Source organism: Cyprinus carpio, chromosome B1 (assembly GCF_018340385.1).
Source record: "Cyprinus carpio isolate SPL01 chromosome B1, ASM1834038v1, whole genome shotgun sequence".
Lineage (NCBI taxonomy): Eukaryota > Metazoa > Chordata > Actinopteri > Cypriniformes > Cyprinidae > Cyprinus > Cyprinus carpio.
The window spans coordinates 6,899,388-6,922,030 of NC_056597.1; the positions used below are offsets into that span (position 1 = coordinate 6,899,388).

A 22,643-nucleotide genomic window follows, 5' to 3' on the forward strand; every position below is an offset into this window, starting at 1 on the left:
CACATGCGCCCCCCTGCATTGCACTACATTCCAAGAAGTGCATTAGATATAGTATAGGCCAATACCACTTGACACAGTCTTGCGCAGTGTAGGGTTGTACATTTATAAACGTGTAAATTTGATAAAATATAATCAAATAAATATAGGGATGTAATTTTTGGAAAAGCAAAAGCAGCTTACAGGCATGTTACAAAATTTTTACTCCCTGGTCTCTAAATACAGTTTTATTCACAACCCAGTTAATCTTATCATGAGTTGTGTGATAACTGAATGAGAGAAAAAAAAAAAAAAAAAAATTCGCTCGAATACCTACAAGAAAGCAGAATAACGAGGAAACCGAAGCCCGGAGCTGCATTAGCAGGTAGGGGCACGGCTGAGGGTGGGGACGGGTGGAGGAGGAGAGGAGGGACGTAAGACAGATTCCTCCTTTATAGACATCCACAAACCCAGCAGAAGCGGGCTGCAGTCTCTTCTCTAAACCAAGAACCCGACACGAACTCAACCCAACATCGCTATGGGATCTTACATGACTTTAACTTTACCGCTTCTCAGTTTGTTGGGATGGACGCTGATCTCTGCCTTCAACCTGGACAAGGACAATGTTATCAAGAAAACGGGAGATCCCAACAGCTTGTTCGGTTTCTCCCTTGCCATGCACCGACAACTCAGACCAGCTGATAAAAGAATGTAAGCATTTATTTTATCCTCTTTGGAGTTCAGGTGGCTTTCGTGTGGAGTTTATTCCACATTTGCAGCAGGTTGAATCTTGGTACTTTTGGTCGTAGAGCATTTTTTGTTTTTTTTTGAACACTTTGATTGTAGAATATGTTTATAATAGGCTAAAAACTACATTTAATAGTATGTAGCTGTATTCTTTTTTTGGCAGTATACACCAATGTACATATTTATGCTATTCCCATAGGAAATCAACTACTGTTAAGCCTCAAGACATATGCGCCCCCCTGCATTGCACTACATTCCAAGAAAGTGCAGTTAGATATAGTATAGGCCAATACCACTTGACACCAGTCTTGCGCAGTGTAGGGTTGTACATTTATAAAACGTGTAAATTTGATAAAATATAATCAAATAAATATAGGGATGTTAATTTTTGGAAAAATGCAAAAGCAGCTTACAGGCATGTTACAAAATTTTTACTCCCTGGTCTCTAAATACAGTTTTATTCACAACCTAGTTAATCTTATCATGAGTTGTGTTATAACTAAATGAGAAAAAAAAAAGAAAAAAAATATTCGCTCGAATACCTACAAGAAAGCAGAATAACGAGGAAAACCGAAGCCCGGAGCTGCATTAGCAGGTAGGGGCACGGCTGAGGGTGGGGACGGGTGGAGGAGGAGAGGAGGGACGTAAGACAGATTCCTCCTTTATAGACATCCACAAAACCCAGCAGAAGCGGGCTGCAGTCTCTTCTCTAAACCAAGAACCCGACACGAACTCAACCCAACATCGCTATGGGGATCTTACATGACTTTAACTTTACCGCTTCTCAGTTTGTTGGGATGGACGCTGATCTCTGCCTTCAACCTGGACAAGGACAATGTTATCAGGAAAATGGGAAATGCCAACAGTTTGTTCGGTTTCTCCCTTGCCATGCACCGACAACTCAGACCAGCTGATAAAAGAATGTAAGCATTTATTTTATCCTCTTTGGAGTTCAGGTGGCTTTCGTGTGGAGTTTATTCCACATTTGCAGCAGGTTGAATCTTGGTACTTTGGTCGTAGAGCATTTTTTGTTTTTTGAACACTTTGATTGTAGAATATGTTTATAATAGGCTAAAAACTACATTTAATAGTATGTAGCTGTATTCTTTTTGGCAGTATACACCAATGTACATATTTATGCTATTCCCATAGGAAATCAACTACTGTTAAGCCTCAAGACATATGCGCCCCCCTGCATTGCACTACATTCCAAGAAAGTGCATTAGATAATGTGACCCAAACAATTAGTTCAACCGAAAATGAAAACTCTGTCATCATTTTGCTACTCGACCTCATGTCGTTTTAAACACATAGCATATATTTCTGAGGAAAACAAAAGGAGAAGTTTCGAAGAATTACTTAAAAAAAAAGGCGCAGCTGCAGCATCACCAAAATACATCGTACTCGCAAAATATAGCATACTCGCGAGCAATATTCCAAGCAATACAGTCATTATGTAACCCCTCCAACACAAAGCTCTTCTTAGATCGTTCACAAAAGAAGCAATTAATGATTCACATGAGTCGGATGTTTTAAACGAATCCGTAGATCTAATTCGGGGCCTGACTGATTCGAACTGATTTGTTTCTCGGGATTTGCTATAACACGGTGAAAAATAATAGCAAATAAAGACTTTTTGTGTTGTTGTTTATTTCCTAAACAAAGCTGTATGGAATATAGCACAAAAGAGTTGTGTAGTCACGTTTGTGTTTTTGAGGGATTGACACTAATGGAAAATGGAAAAGACAATGTAATACGGATTTGGAACAGTATGAGGGAGAGAAGCCTAAGTAATGACTATAGGAAAATTTTTATTTGGGACACTGAGGTTTGTGTCATTTCAGGGCATAACTTTATCCACCCACTACGGTGCTCATTACTAAAATAAGCTCTGCATGCATGTTTAGCTTCATGGAGCTCATTAGAGATGTCTGTCTCCTTCTCCTTCTCCTTCCTCGCTGTGGAGATGTCTGGTCTCCTTCATCCTTTAATTTTAAACCTCTCTGACCTCAAGCACTTCAAGGATTAGATTGTAGGTGGGATCCTTAGTACTTAAGGTTATTTGAGCATTGCCAACTTTAGAAAGTGTTCCTAGAACACATTTTATGGAATTCTCAGTAATGACAATTTGAAATTGTTTTGGTGGTTCACTAAAAACACACCCGTGTTGCCTTGGCAGCGTGAGACATGCATTGTAAGTTTCAAGGCTAACACGCAAGTGCAAGAATGTGTGCAGAAGCCTGTAACTCATTCCTGAACCTCTCTACTGCCATCAACCTGGCAGCACAGGAGAGAGACTGCCAGAACTGACCTCATGTTTGTCCTGCAGAGAGTGAGTCTACCAGTTATACAAGGGACTGATGTAGAGTTTTGATGTGTTAGATTTACATTTGCGTTTAGTTATTTAGCACATTCTTGTTATACAAAGCAACATATGTAGAACACAACATGCTGTTGATCAAACAAGAGCCTACAATACTCGAATAAGCACAATGCCAAGTTTGATGAGTAAGCAAGACTTCCACATAAACAAAACTGCGGAAAGCAGGAAAAAGAGGGAACAAGAAGTGTGTATGTGGTTATATGTCCTGTAAAATTCAAACATCATACTTTTGATTATCAGAATAACAATTTAAGGAAGACAAACTGCTACTTAGAAGGAAATCTTACATCACCCACATTTTGCAACCCCTGAATTGTGCAATCATATAGCAGCATCTTATTTGTATAGATTTATGATGTATTTCAAATATTGTAAACCACACCCAGTGTATGAAAGTCACATTTGTGTGTGTGTGTGTGTGTGTGTGTGTGTGTGTGTGTGTGTGTGCTCTGACTCATATCCTCAGTGTGTATCTCATGGGCTTGGCAGACTGGCTGGCTGTGTTGGAACACAACAAATCTTCTAGTCAGTAACACATGCCCTACAGGTGTGTGTATGTGTGGAGGTGACTCACATTACTGCAGGCCAAGGCAGGGCAGGGTGTGTGTGTTGGGTGGAGTGTATTGATTTAGAATTCCTTGACTTGTCATAGCTGGCAGGATGGAGCCGCTATTTGGTAATATAGGCAGTGTGTGTGCTTGTATGGCACCTTCACATTTCTCTTGTGACAGTCAAAAAACAAGTTGGAAATGAGGAGCATAAACCTGAAAAGTGATTCCATTCTTATTCTGTGTGTGCTCACTACTAAAATGCACAATGCTGCTAATTAAAGGGAACTTGGAAAACAGATTCTCTTAGCAAACCACCTCATATACATAGATACAAACAGACAATGGCTACTTTGTTAGTGGACAGAAATTAACTCTTAAAGAAATTAAGAGTAAGACACCTTGATGTCAAGTGTGGTACATGAATATATCAAATGATCTGATTTCTATTTTAAATGTTAAGTACTTTTATTTATTTTTCTACATTACAAATAACTCTATCTTCAATACTATTTCTCATAGCATAGTTATAGGTATTAATTATCAATGCATTTTGTCCTAAAGACTCAGTCAACGTTTGTGGAATATTAACATGTAATTGTGGTCAGCATAACATAGGGAGGTATTATCAGTACCCTGGAGTTTCATTTATTCTGTGTTACTCTTTGTAAAATGATCCCATTGTAACAGAGAACCTGTAAGAATAGCGGAAAACACTATTCAGCAAGTGTGCCCAGACTTTAACTCAGGAGGCAGAACTTGGCGGAAAGTAATTTTAAGATCTAAGCTCTCACTGAACCTGAGCCCTCATCTTGGCGCCAGTAATTGATTTGTTTTGACTTACCAGTACTTCACTGAAGCAGTCTGGGCTGGTGGTGCTTTCATAATGGCAGTTGTTTCATAAGGATATTGCAGCACTTTCTTTTTGTTTTTAAGATTTTACAAAATGGTATCCACCAGTTCATTCAATAGTAAAATGCATTCTGAGCAAGAGTGAAGCACCTAGTCACATGTCAATGAACCACTGTGCTAAGGGTTTTAAACGACTGTGCAGAAACTAAAGTAATTAAACATCCAATTGAAACATTCTGACAAGCCCATACATATACATGCAGAAGGCTTCCCAGAACATGCAGTGACCTGAGTTCATGTAATGCAGGCACCCACTTAAAAAAATGACACTCAGCGTTCAGCCTGAAATGTGACGTGCAAACTTTTACTGTTTGTCTTATTGTTTAGTTTTTTTTTACTTTGTTTGCATTTTATTTACCTGCAGTAACACTCTGACATTGTGATTGTGTCTAGTCATAAAATCACATATTGTTGAAATCTGAGACCATCCTTTTGAAATCTGATCACAAGTGGTCACTGGAGACATATTTGAGATGCATGACCTGGTGCAAACAGGATCTGAGTGTCTGTGGGGGTAGGGGTGTCTATGTTTTTCAACTTGCACAGTTAACTTTGCAGTGTGACATATTTTGAAGGTTTCTGTTATCTAGTGTTTCCTCAACACGTGCTTGAACAATAATAATCAAACTTTAATCTGATTTGGCTTTAACATGTGGTGGAATGATGTAGCCACTGAAAACACATTCAATATATACAATAATATGTTGGCCCATATCCCAGAGTGCAGTGGGTCCAGTCTGCATGGAAATGGGCTACTGCTTCCTTCCTGTGATTCTCTTAGCTTCCTGTGCAGGAGTAGGCATACAGATTGGGCTGAATTTGTACGTCAGTAAGAGCAGACAGGTATTGGTCTTATTCATCTGTTACTTTCTGTTGCATTGGCAAGTCTCAAGTATTATTAAACCATAGTTTACCCATTCAATGTGTCATTCCCCAATCCCATTGTCTCTCTACTTTCTCATTTCTTCATTCTCAAATATAATAATGGCAAAAAGCCCATAGATTAAGAAGAAAAAAAAACTTTTGTTTCTGCAGATACGTTGTTTTCCTTATCACCTTTACAGTGATAGTTCACCCAAAAATGAAAATTCGTCATTCATCAGTCGTCATCATTTCCTCACCCATATGTTTTTCCAAACTCTTTTGAAACCCAAAATGAAAGTCCATTCCACCAAAACTTTAAGCTTCAAAAAGATCATAAAGTCATTGTAAAAGCAATCCATATGTCAAACAGTTTGATTGCTTCATATGAGGAACAGACTGAATTTACTGAAATTGAAATCTAACTGTTATTTACAAAAAGACACTGAACAATGCACAGAGCACATTAAATATGGTCAATGGCAGTATTATAGTAATTGCTTGATGCACCGGAACAAACTACATTGGTTCTTGTATATCAAGCAAGCATGTTTGAGCTTTTGTTTACCAAATTTGATGGACTTCATGCATGTGCACTGTAGCCTCCAGTTTAGACCCTGTGATAAAGGGGCCCAATAAGGTCTTGAGTAGTGTAGCCTAATGGGCCATAGTGAAATATCAAACCACCGAAAAGATCAAAACTGGGCCCTGTGAATTATAGCAATGAACTTGGCTCTATTCAACACATAATTGGTGAATCCTGACTCCTAGACCTGTAGCTGAATGTATCATTGCCTAAAGGGAGTTAGAGAAAAATCTTGTTCTCCAACAGCACCGTTGCTGTGCACAGTAGGTCAGGTAATATCAGTTTGCAGTCTGTATCTTTAAGCCTGGAGTCTTTGAAATGTTTGAGGCACATCTGGAGTTGTAATTCAGCTGCTGTCAGATCGTAATGTGAACCATGATACTCCAAACCTCCTCAGCAGACCCAGCTCTTGCACCATAGCAATGGCCTCCTCTGTAGATTCCTCAAAACATCAATGCTTAGCATTCCATGCAAAATTATGAGAGCGTGCTTATAAAATTGTTTGGCCTACCACAATATAACCACGATTTACTGCTTTTCAAAAATAACACGCTTTTAGCCATATCAGTGAGTAAACAAGTGTGGGTTAAAAAGTTTTGAATTAAAGACACAGTGTTCATGCCATTTTGGAAATATTGTAGTTACAAGATGACTCTACTCTAAGTTTCAGAAATAATTGTTTCTACAGCAAAAATGCAAAAATGAATCCAAGTGTGGCTTTGTTGGTAATGAAAGCAAAATTCACATTCTCTTGTAAAATCAAAGAAAGTAACACTGACTATTGTAAAGTGGCACAACAGAAATGTGTGTAGAGGTTGCTACTGTTAGCAACAATTTGGGTTGTTTTTACATGATGTCACAATCAAATGGGAGCTTTCACAAAATTCAGAATTATAATTATGTGTTTGACAAAGATATGAAAGGACAAGTTGGAAGCTTGTAATTACAGTAATTCTAACATGGCACAGGTCAAATGCACCATAATATTTAGCTAGCCAGAATCATTTTATTGACACCAGTGCCAAACACTCTTACACCTTCATGTTTTGAGATAGAAAGAGACTTCTTGTGTTGGTTATTGTGCATTTTTATCTGACTGTAGAATGTATAACAGATACACCTGTCTTTAACTTTTGCATTAAAAGTAAAAAAAAAAAGATTAATTAAAATCAGCAGGTCGAAAAATAAATTTTGTCAAACATCTCAACACATGAGTGGCTAGTGCTGCAAGAGTAAAACATCTTGCGGATACTTTACAAGATCAGAGTAACGTTTTGCCAGGCCTGCAGTTTCTGCTTTCCTGTTATATGAAATGCTTTTAGACTAGGACATACCAAGCCGACTTCAAAGAACTAGTGGTGACAAAAGCAGATGATGTTGTTGCCTCGCGTCGGCAGCATCGACCCAAAAAGCTGTGCTTGAACACACCGCACAGACTACAGCCAACGTGCATTCTGCGCATGCGTGAGAGGAATTAACTGTCTATATCAGCAGCTATCAATAGTATATATTCATCATTCAAAAGGAGAAACTGAAACAAAGATATACGAGATAAATGCAGGTATACAAAACGTAAACAAAGCAGTGCTTGCTTACCATTTTGAATATCAGTAACGTTGATCATTTTAATCATTTTAAGCGGCTCATGTTGTTATGAAAAATCAAGTAACATTTAAACAGCCTTCTGTCTGTACCGCCTTCGTTTACGTGCTTGTTTTCGTCACTTTCGCTTTAATTCTGCTTGGTGTGTCCTGGCCTTTAGAAGTCAAGACCATTCACTCTCTAAAAGTAATTGCTTAATTGCTTCTTTCTGAGTATGTTGAGAGCCTGACGTTTTTAACAGATAAGACATATTTCTCTGTGTCTAAATCACTCTGTGCATAATTGAATGCCAGTGTCAGACTCTGGCCTCAGGACTCTCTGAAAAAGCTCTTAGTAAATGGAGTAGGCCTACTTGTCCTCTCTGTTCTCTCCTCCCCCACCTCCACCTCTCTCTTTTCTTTCCTTCTATCACTTAATCCCTCTCACATTCTGAATCTTTCATCTTCTCCCCTCTGCTGTTCTGTGGACATTCATTTTTTTTAAGTTACCAAAGATTTGAAATAAAAATGTGCAATGTTCTTTCCAATTTCATCTTTTTTTCTTGGAATTCTTGGAATAACTGTAACGGAGCAAACCCTCTCAATAGTGGTAGTGGTAGTGCTATTCGTTACATCTTTCTGGGGAGTGATTAATGGAGGCACATTACATTACCCACAAATCAATTATGGGGTTGTCAGAATGGAATGATGCTGATTGTGATCCAGATTATTGCAATTTCCTGAAATGTGTATGTCAATTAACATAAGGGATGCTGGTCAAATAACAAAGCTTTTAATAAAATGAAGGGGTCTTGTCTGCATTCATTTTAGGAAATATTGCGGCTCCAGAGTATAAATCAAAATGATCATGAGAAACTGTAATTATTCTCTGAGGCGTAAGAAGACTGTGTGAACATGTATGAATGAGACTGAATTTCAAATACAAATTCATATGAATTTAATACCAGTTTGCAAAACATAAAACAGTTATGAATTGCTGTGACTGTCTGTGTGAATATATTCTTATGAATATGTTTGTCAGTAATATCTTTTGTTGTTGTTTTTTTTAATTTAATGGACACTAGAACATTCTTTGTTGCATTGTAGGATGTGTAATGTAGTGATTTTCAGGCCTGTGCATTGCATTAAATTTAATGTAATCACAAACATTTTCATCAGATATTGCAATCGGTATGATCTCAAGAGTGCAATGAATAGCAGGTATTCAGTGGCTATTTTTGCCCAGCACAAAAAAAGTTTGTGTTGCCCTTTCAGAAAAACATTGCTGTCTCTGTCTGTTTGGAAAATGTGACTCTAGAGCTATTCTCCTTTTCTGTGATCCAGACAGATCTTGTTCTATATGGTTGTTCACTCACAGAAGGAATTAGTAGTGATTGTTGGAAATATCATTAGATCAAAGCATGAAATGAAGGGAATTCCCACCCCTAAGTGCCTCACCCTTTTTTAAACCTATTCAAACCCAGAATTCTGCACTATATTTTAGCCCCAGGGATATGCAAACACATATTCAGCTGACCTTTACTGAGTTATCCAGAAACAGCAAAAATTACGTCTTTGGTCATCTGAATGCTTCAGTAATAAAGGTAATAATAACTGAATTGTTTCACACATTTGAAATGGACCGCACTTGAACTTCCCAAATGACATTGAAATTGGAAATCCAATTTTTGTCATTGTCCTCTGTGTGTAACCTCGTATGTCCCAGGTCTTTCAGTATTAACATGCTAAACAAAAGTAAGAGGCTTGTACTCTCTTAGAAGAAAATGTGCAATAATTATACCTTTAAGGCAGCACTCTTAAGGGACATCGCTGTACCTTATTTACCCCTAAAAGGTTCACTTTTGTGTTCTGAAGATACATATTACTACTCTAACTTACTCTTCCTTCAACTTTTTGGTGAGGGTATTGTGGGAAATGTAGGCTTTTCTTCAGTTAGACCCTTTTTTTCTATGCCCACAAAGAGAGCTTGTGTAGCTTAAATCTGTGAAGTGTTGGGATGAATGTTATCACTGAAGCAGTCAATCCAAAGAAGAGAAAAGAGGCTTTCACTCGCATAAATGAAGTGAAACCAGAGATACAGCCTTTTGTGGTGAGTATCCTAGGTATTGTGTGGACTAAATTTCCTTTATTCAGAAGAGAAAAGATATTCAGTGGGGAGTTTTTCAGTTGAAAGAATAGAAAGAGTGTACAGAAGACTTTTCTCTAATACACAGTGCACAAGTAGTGTATCCAGACAGTTTTCTTGTGTGGACTGTTGAATCTGGATAGTCTCCACTGTTGTTCCACTGACCACTATTATGACCACCATCCTGACCATATTGTTGACCATGTTTCTCAAAAATGCAATTTTCTCACTGAAAAACATATTAAAACTCTATTTACACATGATGCTTTTTTGTTAACTGGAGCTGTATTGGCATAAGAGGGGGAGTCAAAGCACATATCAGATTTGTAATATGAAATTCAATATATTGCAAATCATTAATATGTATTTATATCAAAGCATTAATACATTTCTGTTGGTTTACAGGTTGCTTGTTGGTGCACCAAAAGCTAAAGCATTGTCCGGGCAGAAGTCAAGCATTACGGGAGGCATGTACAAATGTGACATAAATTCTCCCAGTCAGTTTTGCCAACGAGTGATGTTTGACAATGAAGGTAAACTCAAACAAATGAAAGTAAATTATAATGAGTTACTGCATGTGTTAAGTGAGCATTTTTATTGTGCATGTAGAAAACCTGCAAACGGAAAATAAGGAAAACCAGTGGATGGGAGTTACTGTACAGAGCCAGGGACCTGGAGGAAAGATATTGGTAAGAGAGAGAGAGTGTGTGAATAATAAAATGATACACTATTTAATCTAAATGAGGAAAAATAAAAAAGTGCTGTCAAATCGATTAATCATGATTAATAGTATATGTGCGTATATATATACACACATGTATATAAGGTATATATATATATATATATATATATATAATTTATATTATATATATATTTCTTAAATATATACATTTATGTGTTTATATTTATATATACACATAAATACACAGTACACACACACACACACACACACACACACAAAAAAAAAACACACAAATATGTGTGTAAACAGATGTTTTAATGTGATTAATCATGATTAATTAAAAAAAAAAAATCAAACAACTGAAATAATTCATGTTAAACGCTACAAGTGAATTTAGGAAATACAATGTACAGTATAAAAATAGATATTAATCTTGAGAGTTGCTAAAGATGTCAGCCAATGTAATCTAAAGGTAAAAATAAGGGGGAAAATGTTTTGAGGTCAGTATTTAAAAAATATATTTAATGCGGTAATAACAAATTAAATTGATCAAAAGTTACAGAAGCTTTTTTATTTCAAATAAATGATGTTCTTTCGATATTTAGTAAACTTAAATACGTTCGAAAATTATTATATTACAGTAGAATAATGTTATTTTAGGCTGTAATAATCTTTCACAATACTTTTACTCTATTTTTGATCAAATAAATGCAGCTTTGGTGAAGAAAAGAGAGTTGCAACCCCTCTTAACCAACCCCAAATATCCTTTTTGTAACAGTGCAAAAAAGTTTTTATTTATAATTATTTTTTATTATGTACTATGATTGTTTCTTTAGTTTATTTATGTATTACAGTTTGATGCTATTTATTTCACTGATTTAAACTGAACTCCTGCTGTCTCTCTCCCAGGCCTGTGCGCATCGCTACCAGCGACGCATGTTTGTGGGATTACCTCAGGAGCTGCGTGATGTCACGGGTCGTTGCTACGTACTTAGTGAGGACCTAACGATTAATAATTCCGAAGATGAAGATGGAGGGGAGTGGATGTTCTGTAACGGGAGAAACAGAGGACACGAGCGCTTTGGATCATGCCAGCAGGGTCTCTCTGCCACATTCACAAAGGACCATCACTATCTGGTGTTTGGAGCACCGGGTGCTTACAACTGGAAAGGTATTGGAGGACAAGTTGGATAAGAGTGCTTGTATGTATATTTGCGTTGAAGTATAATATGTAATGTTAAGTGAAAACCCAATTGTTATGGGAAGGTCAAGCAATGGCCACTGTCAAACAAGACCCATAATTCCCCACCTTCACCACATGTTCATTTTCTTTGTCAGCTCATTACATCTGACATATTGTATTTTATCCCCCCTTTTTAAACTTCTTTTCTGACATCTTTGCTTCATCTCTTCACTCATTCACTTTCTCCATCCTCAACCCTTCACCCTTTTCCTTTCCTTTTCACTCGCTCCTCCGCTGGGTGGATTTCAGGACTGGTGCGGATGGAGCAGAAGAACAGCTCTCTGTGGGAAATGAATGTCTTTGATGACGGCCCATATGAAGTCGGAGATGAGAATCAACTTGATCCAGAGCTGGTGCCTGTCCCTGCTAACAGTTATTTAGGTGAGTCCATCATCACATGACATTCCATTCATCATCCATATCACTCGATCCTTGCTCCATCATGTGTGATTAGGAGGTAAATAAACATTTCCAGCACAGTTAGGATGCAAGGCATTGCCTTTCTTACCCTTTATTTGGTTCTGCTCCATTTTAGGTCTGCTTGGTTGTTTGTGCTTTATTTGGTGCAAATCTTTGTGTAAATGTAGGTGTGCTGTTCATGACTAGCATATCCAGTAGCCATCCTGATCAGTTTGTGTATCAGTCACCTCCCCTTCAGGTGGCCCAGGAGAACGTTTACGATGTGGCCTCCAATAGCTATTTAGGTTTGTGGGATTTCCTGGACGCCGAACTCAATCAATTATTTGCGTTCAACCTCTCATCATGCTGGTCTTTACATTGTGTCCTTTTTTGTGAGCACATGTGAATGTTTTGAAGCTGTCTTTGTGTTGACATCTACATTGCATGATCAAAACTATTGCATACTATGAGTGTCTATGTCAGTGAGAATCATGCATGTTGGCGTTGATGTTGTTCATAGGTTTTATCATTGCGTATTCCATCAACACTGAAAGATTCTTTTGGTTAACTAATCTTTATCAAATGTTGTAATTGGTTGGATCTGTCAAAGGTTTTTCTCTGGACTCTGGAAAAATGCTGACCAAGAGAGGTCAATTGACTATTGTTGCTGGGGCTCCAAGAGCCAATCACAGTGGGGCAGTTGTGCTATTAAAGAAGGACGACGTTAAATCATCCATGTTGACAGCTGAATACATACTGGAGGGTTCCGGACTTGCCTCTTCCTTTGGTTATGATCTTGCGGTGCTTGACATTAATGGAGATGGGTAAGATTCACTAAAACAGAATTATATATTATATTATATTTTTATATATCTAAAACAGTCTCATATGTTATTGCATGTGTTTTGCATGTGTTTTATTTGTTGTAGATCAGTGTTACTTTAGTACTGTAGTATTTATATACTTTTATAGTATTTATTTGTAAATTTGCTTTTTTATATAGAATTCCTGTTGTTATTATAATTTAAGCTTTAGTTCATTTAATATGAGGTTTTACATTTTTTTTTAATATGTCTATTTAGCTTTCATTTATTTTTGTTGTAGTTTTAGTAATTTAATACTTCAAATTAACCTTATTTAGAGTCAACATTTCGAAATTTTATTTTATTTTATTTTATTAATCTAATGTTTGCTTTATTTTATTTTTAAATTTTATTATTCCAGCTTTATTTTGAATTAAATTTTTTTTTTAATTGTTAAAGTTTTAGGTTTATTTATTAATAGCAACACTAGATGTATAATTAATTTGCACTGATTATTAAAACAGGTGGCAGGACATTGTAGTCGGAGCACCTCAGTACTTTATTAAGGACGGTGATATCGGTGGGGCCATCTATGTTTATCTTAACGAGGAAGGGGCTTGGGACAAGATCACCCCCAAGAGAATTGAAGGAGCTGCTTATTCCATGTTTGGTTTGGCTGTGGAAAACATGGGAGATGTGAACCTGGATGGTTATCATGGTATGTGTTTAGTATATAGGCTCTTCTATGAATACAGCTAATGCAAAACATCCAAAACCAACAGGTTCAAGATATATAGAGAAGAAAAGATGGCATATTATACATCAGTTAACATTAAAACAATGCTATGTTAATGGTGATAACCACAACAATATTTGGATGAGATATGTAAGTAATTTTCTTAATGTAATCCTGCTGTTTTTCAGATGTTGCAGTTGGTGCCCCATATGACAGTAAGGGAGTTGGAAAAGTATTTATCTTCCATGGTTCAACAACAGGTCTTAACAAAGCCCAGGTATAGTCATATATTCACTATTCTTTTCTTTCAGTTTTCCTTCAGTATTCACTCATTGATTTTTCAATAATAAATTCAATAATTTCAGGTTCTTGAAGGACAAGATCACAAAGTGAAACTCTTCGGATACTCTCTTGCTGGCAACATGGATTTAGACAGAAATAATTACCCTGATCTGGCTATCGGATCTCTCTCTGATTCAGTGTTTGTGTACAGGTATGATCATATTGATAGACAACCTGAAATGATTATTACGGATTTTTTTTAAATAAACAATTTAATAACATTTTTACTAACATGCATTTTCATATCTCCTCATTTTATTATCATTATCATTATTATCATTTATTATTTCTCTTCATTTAGCAATATGGATGAATGATTAAATGCATTAATTATGGGTCTTGCACTATAGGGCACGGTCAGTTATCAGCATTGAAAAGACTGTCACCACCACTCCAAAGGAGTTAGATCTCACGAAGAAAAACTGTGGAGACACTATATGGTGAGAAAACTATAATCAAAACAAGCAAACCTTATTATATTAGCAAATAGCCAGTAACCCCCATCTAAAAGCAAGGTTTTATTGTGTTTTTTAGCCTTGATGTAAAAGCCTGCTTCAAATTTACAGTCAAACCCCAAAACTACAATCCTACACTGAGTAAGTAGATGTTTCTAGTTTACCTTCACAGGTAAATTACTACTCAGTAATTCTTCATCTCTGTTGTGCAGAATCTTATCACTGTTAACAAATGGCAACAATTTGTTATTGCTTTGTTTGACCATGTCTTTTTTCCCTTATTTAGGGGTGAAATACACTATCACGGTTGAATCTGAACGGAAGAAACTTAGTCTTCCTTCTAGAGTCATCTTCAACCCGCGCTCAGTCAATGAGTATGAAAGCACAGGAGAAGTAGAGCTCAAGGGTCAGGGCACAGAAAGCTGCGTTACCAGAGGCCTCAGACTGCAGGTACACCATTTAGAGGGGAACATTACTACTGAGTGACATGATTATTACTGAGTAACAACTTTAAATTGAGGACTTCAGAATAACCTTCCAGGGGCTAACTGTGACAATAAATCAACAGGGGTAGTAAGGAATGGCTTTACCTTGATGCAGTAAAAAAGGAAGTACTGCCATCTAGTGCTGATTTTTTTTACTTTTGGATTAAGGGCACGTTTGACGCTTTAGTTATGGAATGGCATTATGCTGCAAACACTGTAAAATGTTAATGTCTTTTAATAATGCGAGTTTATTATGTACAAAGGAAACCCTAAAAGACAAACTGAGAAGTATCCCGATTGATGTCTCTGTGGAGATCCTGAACCCATCCACACGCAGGAAGAGACAGAGTGCTCTCCCGAACCTGCTTCCCATCCTGGACAAGAACCAAGAAGCCACCACTGCTACCAATGTACCATCATCTTCTTAATCTTTGCATTTTCAGTGATCTACCATGATCTTATTTATATTATACTGTCTTTCAAAAACCCATAATTTTAAATACACACCAAAAAATCTTAAAAAAAAAACTCTTATTCTCACCTAATGCTGAAATGATTTGATCAGATATACAGTAAAAACAATAATATTGCGAAATATTTTTACAGTTTTAAATAATTGTTGTGAATTTGTTTTTAAACGTATTTATACCTGTGATGGAAAGCTGAATTTTAGTAGTCTTCAGTGTCACACGATCCTTCAGAAATCATTCTAATATGCAGATTTGCTGCTCAAGAAACATTTCTGATTATTATGAAGACAGTTGTGTTGCTTTATATTTTTGTAATTTTTTTGTAGCAACGCAAAAGTGATCTTTAATATATCTTTTGTTCAATCTAATGCATCCTGTTGAATCCTTAAATTCTTTAAAAAAAAAAAAAAATCATGTTGACCCCAAACTTTGGATTTATTATCATATTTTAATTGAAATATTATCATAATATGCAGGGGCGCCGCTATGGTTTCTGGGCCCCCTGGACAGCATATTCCCCCTCGGAAGAAATCGCATTTCCCCCATATTTAATGTTATTCTGAATCATATTGGCTTTCAGGTTCAATTTATCAAGGAAGGATGTGGTACTGATTTTGTCTGTAATAGTGACCTGCGACTACAGTATAAATTCCACACCAGGGAACCAAACACATACATCTTTCATCCATTACCTGAGTGAGTTTTTATTTATTTAGCTATCATTTTATTATCCTGTTTTAATGTTTTATATGTCAGAATTTTGGAAAGCATCCCTCATGTCTTTTTTAAAGTGACATCAGTTGTGTTCAAATGAATGAGCAAACAAACTTCAAAACAAATGGCAAAATAAAGTGTCATGAAGAAGAATCTCTTTGTTTTTTTTCTCACAGGGAAAAAGGAGCTCCCATCCTGTCTCTTAGTGATCAGAAGGACATTGCCTTGGAGATCAAGGTGGAGAACAAGGGTGAAGATGCTTATGAAGCGCAGCTGTCTTCCTCGTTCCCCAAATCCCTCTCTTATTCGAAAGTTTACACTAAATCTGATGTAAGTTCAGCTGCTAGATGTCTAACTTATGACCAACTTATTTATTGTTCATTATTTTTAACACTGCTATTTTTATTAGTGCTGTCAAATGATTAATCGCGATTAATCGCATCCGAAATAAAAGTTTTTGTTTACATAATATATGTATGTGTACTCTCACTGTGTATATTTGTTATGCATATATACAGATACAGCATATATCTTGAAAATATTTACATGCATATACATTTATATATTTATATTCTTGTATTTTATATATATATATATATATATATATATATATATATATATATATATATATATATATATATATATATATATAATTGTTATATTTAAACATGAAGTTTTTTTTTAATATATACATGCACGTGTTTGTATTTATATATACATAATAAATATACACAGTATACACACATGTATTATGTAAACAACAACTTTTATTTTGGATGTGATTAATCGTTTGACAGCACTCATTTTTTTTTTTATAAAGAATTAGTTTTTAAGTGCTCCTGAATCTTTACAGGATAAACCTTTCAGTTGTCAGGCCAATCAGAATGGGTCACAAGCCGAATGCGAAATTGGAAATCCATTCAAAAAAGATGCTGAGGTGAATATTTGAATTATATTAGACAATATATTAGCTTTTTTATTTATATTTTATGTTATTATAACAGAAATCTCTATTTTTGGTGTTTTGACTTACATGTGAAAAAAAAAAACTTTTTTTGCAGACAACTTTTTACTTCATTCTGAGCACGGGAGGAATTTCTTTGGATACAACTGAAATTGAAATTGATCTTGTACTCAAAACGTAAGTGACAACATAACTCAATCAAAACTAATTTAGTATTTTCTTTTGTTCATAGCATAGATTCATATTTCCATTCTTTTTGCTAATTGCAGGACAAGTAATCAGACCCAGTTACCAAGAATCAAAGCCAAAGCCACTGTTAAGATCCAGCTGCTGTTGTCCCTCTCAGGGTAGGTTATCATTTCTTATATTCTGATGATTATAGTATCAGTGTCTTTTATTTGTATCTTCATGTACTGTCATCATGTACCATCTCCAGCATTGCTAAGCCATCTCAGGTCTACTTTACTGGAGAAGTTAAAGGAGAGAGCGCAATGAAGTTGGCAACTGATGTCGGCAGTCCAATTGACTATGAATTCAGGGTGACTATTAGATTTCCTTACATGAAATTTCCTTACATTTTGTTTATAAAGCATACATTTTGAACATTTACAATACCTCCTTTGGTTTGTTTAGAAAATATTTCTTTTTTTGCATACAAACTATCTTACATGTCACAGTATTTAGAGGCGCTTTTTAAAAATATATATTAACTTACAGGTTACAAATTTGGGCAAACCCCTTAAATCATTCGGTACGGCTTCTATGGTTATCCAATGGCCTAAGCATAACTCTCAGGGCAAGTGGCTGCTGTACCTCATGAAGATGACCTCCTCCGGTTTAGACAGCTTCAGCTGCACCAATCAAAATGAGGTCAACAAACTCGGTTTGAAGGTAGCTTAACTTCAGTTGAAATTTTTGTTATTAAAACATTGCATCCATGTTGAAATGAACTGATTATTTGTTCTGTCTTACGATTATCTAGGAGCCTTCAGAGTCACGAACTAAACGTGAAATTGGGGAAACTCCTGCAAAAGAGGGAACAGCCTCTCTCTTTACTGACAAGAGGAAATACATTGTTTTGGTAAAGTCAACCAAACATGAAGAATACAGTGCATTCAGACTAATAGACTATTTTTTAAACATCACTCTACACTAAATACCCCAAAATCAGTTATGACTTAGCAAATATTTTTAAAAGAAAAACTGAAATGTAACATTGACAGAAGTATTCAGACCCTTGAAACAATAATTAAAAGCATTTTTCGCTTAAGGCTACAAAAATGAAGTATTCTGAATGCCCTGTATGTGTGTGCTTGAGCTGATAGTCAGCGTCCTGTTTCTAATCGCTGTCTTCTTGATGTGTTTTTAGTCGTGTGAGGATGGGGCGGAGTGTATCACATTCAGATGTCCTCTAGCGGGAATGGACAGCAATGCTGTCATCAGCCTGAGAGCTTATCTTTGGAACTCTACCTTCCTGGAGGCGAGTCTGGCATTTTTTTTTTTATTTAAAATGGCATAATCTAATAAATGTATTAAGAATAATACATTACTATTACTTCTTAATAAACTGTGTTTTGACAAAAAACTATTAATATAAGAAAAAAAAGGTAGTGTGTCCAGGTAAACGTCATGTGTTAGGATTTATAGTTAATGAAAACCATAAAAAATACTTTTTACTTTGCAAACTATATTTAAAAACCTTTTAATCATCTTATGAGATGTGTTCATTCGTTTGTATTCAAGAAGAAATTTTTTCTTTATATTATATATATATTGTTTTGTATTTCTTGATGGTTAGCCTACATCATATGAGGCATTACATTTTTCTTGTAAATGACGACATATGAATCCAACATCAATACAGATAGAATAAGAGGTGTTAAAATATTTTTTTCCTTTTTGATAACATGGACACTATGTGTCATTAAACTATCAATGAACTATTTCTTACAGGACTATGCAAAATTGAACTACATTGATATTATTGTCAAGGCATCACTTGATTTCAAGAGCTCAGCTACAAATATACAGCTGAAAAATGAACCAGCACTGGTGAGGACATGTTCCACTTTTATCCATACTTACTGTACTTCTCCTTCCATGTTTTAATCAATTTGTCTTTTCTATCAAACTGACTTTATATGCAGGTCTGAAACTCATCTTGAGCTGATAAATGCATTTTGAAAGACAATTTGTCCTGTTACAGGTACGCGTCACCGTGTTTCCGGAGCACAGAGTTGCGCAGTACGGCGGTATGCCCTGGTGGGTCTTACTGGTGGCCATTTTACTCGGACTCCTTTTGCTGGGCCTTTTGGTCTTCTTGCTTTGGAAGGTAAGATGATATGACTAAACTCATAAACAGATCCATTTAGGACTACCAAACCCTGTTGTTATTGTCACTTTTATTGAACACTGACAAAACATATTTTCAACATTTTGTACTATTCACATGAAGTCAAATACTTAAAACACAAACCTTTACCCCTTTTAGTGTGGTTTTTTCGGCAAAAGCGACAAAGAACCTGAAAAAGAGAGGCTGACGCCAGATGCGTAAACAGAGAAACAGAGAACGAGAACCTCTCTCTTAGGGTAAAAGATCTCACAGATCAAGCTGACCTGCGTGCTCAGAGCTAGCATGAAGAGTTAGCCCATGCTAACCTACTTTAGCCTGAAGCACGTGCTGCCTGTCAGTGTCTAGATGTGGGGCAACGGTGGAAGTTTCCATGGCTTTCATTGCTCAGACAAAAGTGAAATGCTATGAGGAATGCAAACTAATCATGCGTGAAGTTGTTGGAAAAGGGTTTATACATGTTTGCATTGACTCAGCTTTAGGTGCTTGTGACTGAATGTCTGAATCTCTAAAGCTCTTTTAAGCCTTTAGATGTGGCTTGATTTGGGAACTTGCGCATTTCTCTGGCCTGCTTGGGATGTTTACCAGAGCATCACTCTCGCTTTCAGTGCATACGGTTCTTTCTACAGCCAGATTCTTGCTTATATCTTCTTTAAAACATTGAATGTTTGGTTCTTTCCTCGTGCTAGGCATGCTGCACACACTGCAAACATCACTACGTCTTTGTTTTTGGCACATTTTCCTGTATAAAGATGCTCTTTAGCATTGTTAGCATTATCTTGCGCTTACTGTCTTTTTTTCTGAACAGTGTGGATTTTTCAAACGTTCCAAGTATGATGACAGCGTCCCCAGTTATAGTGCTGTGCGGATAAAGTGGGAAGAGAGGGGAAAAGAGCCGGGGAAAGAAGAAATGGATCCTCCGGAGAAGAAACAATGGATGACTTCTTGGAATGAAAATGAGAGCTACTCATAGCTAAATGCTAATCTGATTGAAATCAAACCAAAGACTCCCTTCTTAAGGCCTTTAATGCTTACTTTTGCACACACTGAACTTTTCTTACTTGAGTTTTGTTTTATATTAATATTTGCTTCCACGTTCCACCCCATTTTCATATCACAGTTCACTTCTCATTCATACAGTAATGTATATACATTTAATGTATTTATTCTCAGCAGTGGTTTCAGTTGTACAAAGGCCAAAGGTTTTACATTTTTTTTTCTTTTTTTATGATTTGTTTGTGTCAGGACTGCTTGGTTCTTATTTTTTCTTATCCTGATATCCAGCTAAAACAATCTGGATGAATGTAAATATTTGTGTCTTTGGATTTTTATTTTTCTTATTTTTTTTTCTCTATTTGTTGCTTAATTGTTAAAACCAGTCAGGTACATATTTTATTTTCACAGGTGTTTTTTCACTGTACTTAAACTACTACAACTGGGACTGATTTTATTAAGAGCTACTTTGTTATGAACAGTTTGATATATTATCAGTTGACTGCCACAATCCACTGTAAGATCAGATTCTAAAGTTTTCTTTTAGTTTTTGAAGTTCATTTGAAAATATCTTTGTATAAATGTGAAGTTGCTTTTATTTTACATTTTTTTAAACAGCACTTTTGGCAATGCTAGTGCTCAAATAATGAAAAGTATTAATTCTGTATTAATTTGTAAAGTGACTTGTTGAATGGAGAGTGATGATGTCTGAATTTTAGCCACTTAAATGTATTAGCTCACAAAATTGACACTGAAGTAATGAAATTGATTATTAGATATTTGGTATTAATTTTTCAAATAAAAGTTTTGCTGGACCTTAATTGATATAGGAGGTGCAATTTTTTTTAAACAAATTGTTTTGGTGGTTTTGTCAGCTGTAAATCTGAATAATCTTTGAATAGACAGATATTAGATGGTGCTGCGGAAATAAAAAAAGACATGTATAGAGGTTAACTGTGTTATCAGACTAACTGATGGAATATAGAGACACATGGGTCTGATAGAAAAGATAATTGATAGAAAGACATCTCAAGATAGAGCTCCACAGCAGACAGTGGCTCTAGGCTGGAGACATGAGTGCAGGATTAGTGATTGGCGTGACTGGCACAGGTGTAGTGTTGATGAACAGGCACAGACTTGTGTGGTAGACAGCCACAGAGACTGATGCAGGTGACGCAGGCCAGTACTCATACTGAGGCATTCATCCAGATTTACTGAATGCCCTCCAGTCTCTGTCTTACCAAGTCACCAATACCACAAGCTCAAGCTAGTGCTTTTATCAGAAACTCAACTTTTTCATGTTTTTTCATAAAATAGTGACTCTGTTAAATAAAATGTTGTGTTTTGTGCCTAATAGTGTATAAACGTACGAGACAAGCAATGTGCTATAGTGTATGTAAATGGACTAAATGCTATTACACACACACACACACACACACACACACACACACACACACACACACACACACACACACAGAGAGGCTTTCCTATCATAATGGTGGCATTAGACATAATCATTTTTATACTGTACAAACTGTATTGTCTATCTCTTTACCCAACTGTTAACCTACACCTCACACAAAACTACAAGCATTTTCACATTTCAAAAGACTTCATTCTGTATGATTTATAAGCTTATTTCCTCATGGGGACCAAAAAATGTCACCACGAGGCCAAAATTTACTGGTATTACTATACTTGTGGGGACATTTGATCCCCCTAACATAGGGAATACAAGTACACACAAGTGTAAGTGTGTGTGTTTATATATAAACAAAACCATAAGCACGATATATTTGTAGCAATAGCTGAAAATAGCCAGAAATACATTAGGATGTTAAGTAAAAATCATGTTCCATAAAGATATGAATAACGAATTTCTTACCGTAAATATATTAAAGTGTAATTTTTGATTAGTCATATGCATTTCTAAGAACTTCATTTGGACAGATTTAAAGGGCAACATTCTCAATATTTTGATTTTTTTGCACCCTCAGATTCCAGATTTCAAATAGTTGTATCTCGGACAAATATTGTCCTATAATAAAAACACAAACATAAAACGAAATCATACATCTTCAGCTTTGTGGTCCAGTGTCACATAAATGTATGTAGTATGTATGATTGTTTGTGTGTGTGTATATATATATATATATATATATATATATATATATATATATATATATATACACTAAATTTTTTTTGTTGTGATTAATTATTGGAGTGCGTTTTACAAGAAAATACTATTTCAGTCTTTCTACTTAACAA

General features: G+C 35.9%; 1 protein-coding gene across 3 annotated transcripts; it reads left to right on the top strand.

Annotated features, from left to right (window-relative positions):
- The first annotated feature begins 424 nt into the window (after positions 1-424).
- On the top strand, positions 425-21,196 carry LOC109094576 (integrin alpha-6-like). Of its 3 annotated transcripts, XM_042716388.1 has the most exons (26): positions 425-687; positions 10,145-10,272; positions 10,349-10,428; positions 11,331-11,592; positions 11,914-12,045; positions 12,674-12,887; positions 13,391-13,584; positions 13,791-13,879; positions 13,968-14,095; positions 14,295-14,384; positions 14,479-14,540; positions 14,686-14,849; positions 15,148-15,294; positions 15,935-16,050; positions 16,245-16,398; positions 16,922-17,005; positions 17,130-17,209; positions 17,302-17,379; positions 17,469-17,571; positions 17,750-17,923; positions 18,015-18,113; positions 18,402-18,512; positions 18,986-19,084; positions 19,239-19,364; positions 19,524-19,621; positions 20,191-20,438. In XM_042716388.1, exons 1-25 carry the CDS (start codon positions 515-517, stop codon positions 19,584-19,586), a joined length of 3,150 nt encoding a protein of 1,049 aa, XP_042572322.1. In that variant the 5' UTR covers positions 425-514; the 3' UTR covers positions 19,587-19,621; positions 20,191-20,438. The 3 variants fall into 3 exon arrangements, with proteins under 3 accessions (XP_042572322.1, XP_042572320.1, XP_042572321.1); XM_042716386.1 differs by lacking the exon at positions 19,524-19,621 and having other exon boundaries at positions 20,191-21,196; XM_042716387.1 differs by lacking the exons at positions 425-687; positions 19,524-19,621 and adding an exon at positions 1,426-1,646 and having other exon boundaries at positions 20,191-21,196.
- The last annotated feature ends 1,447 nt before the right edge of the window (positions 21,197-22,643 follow it).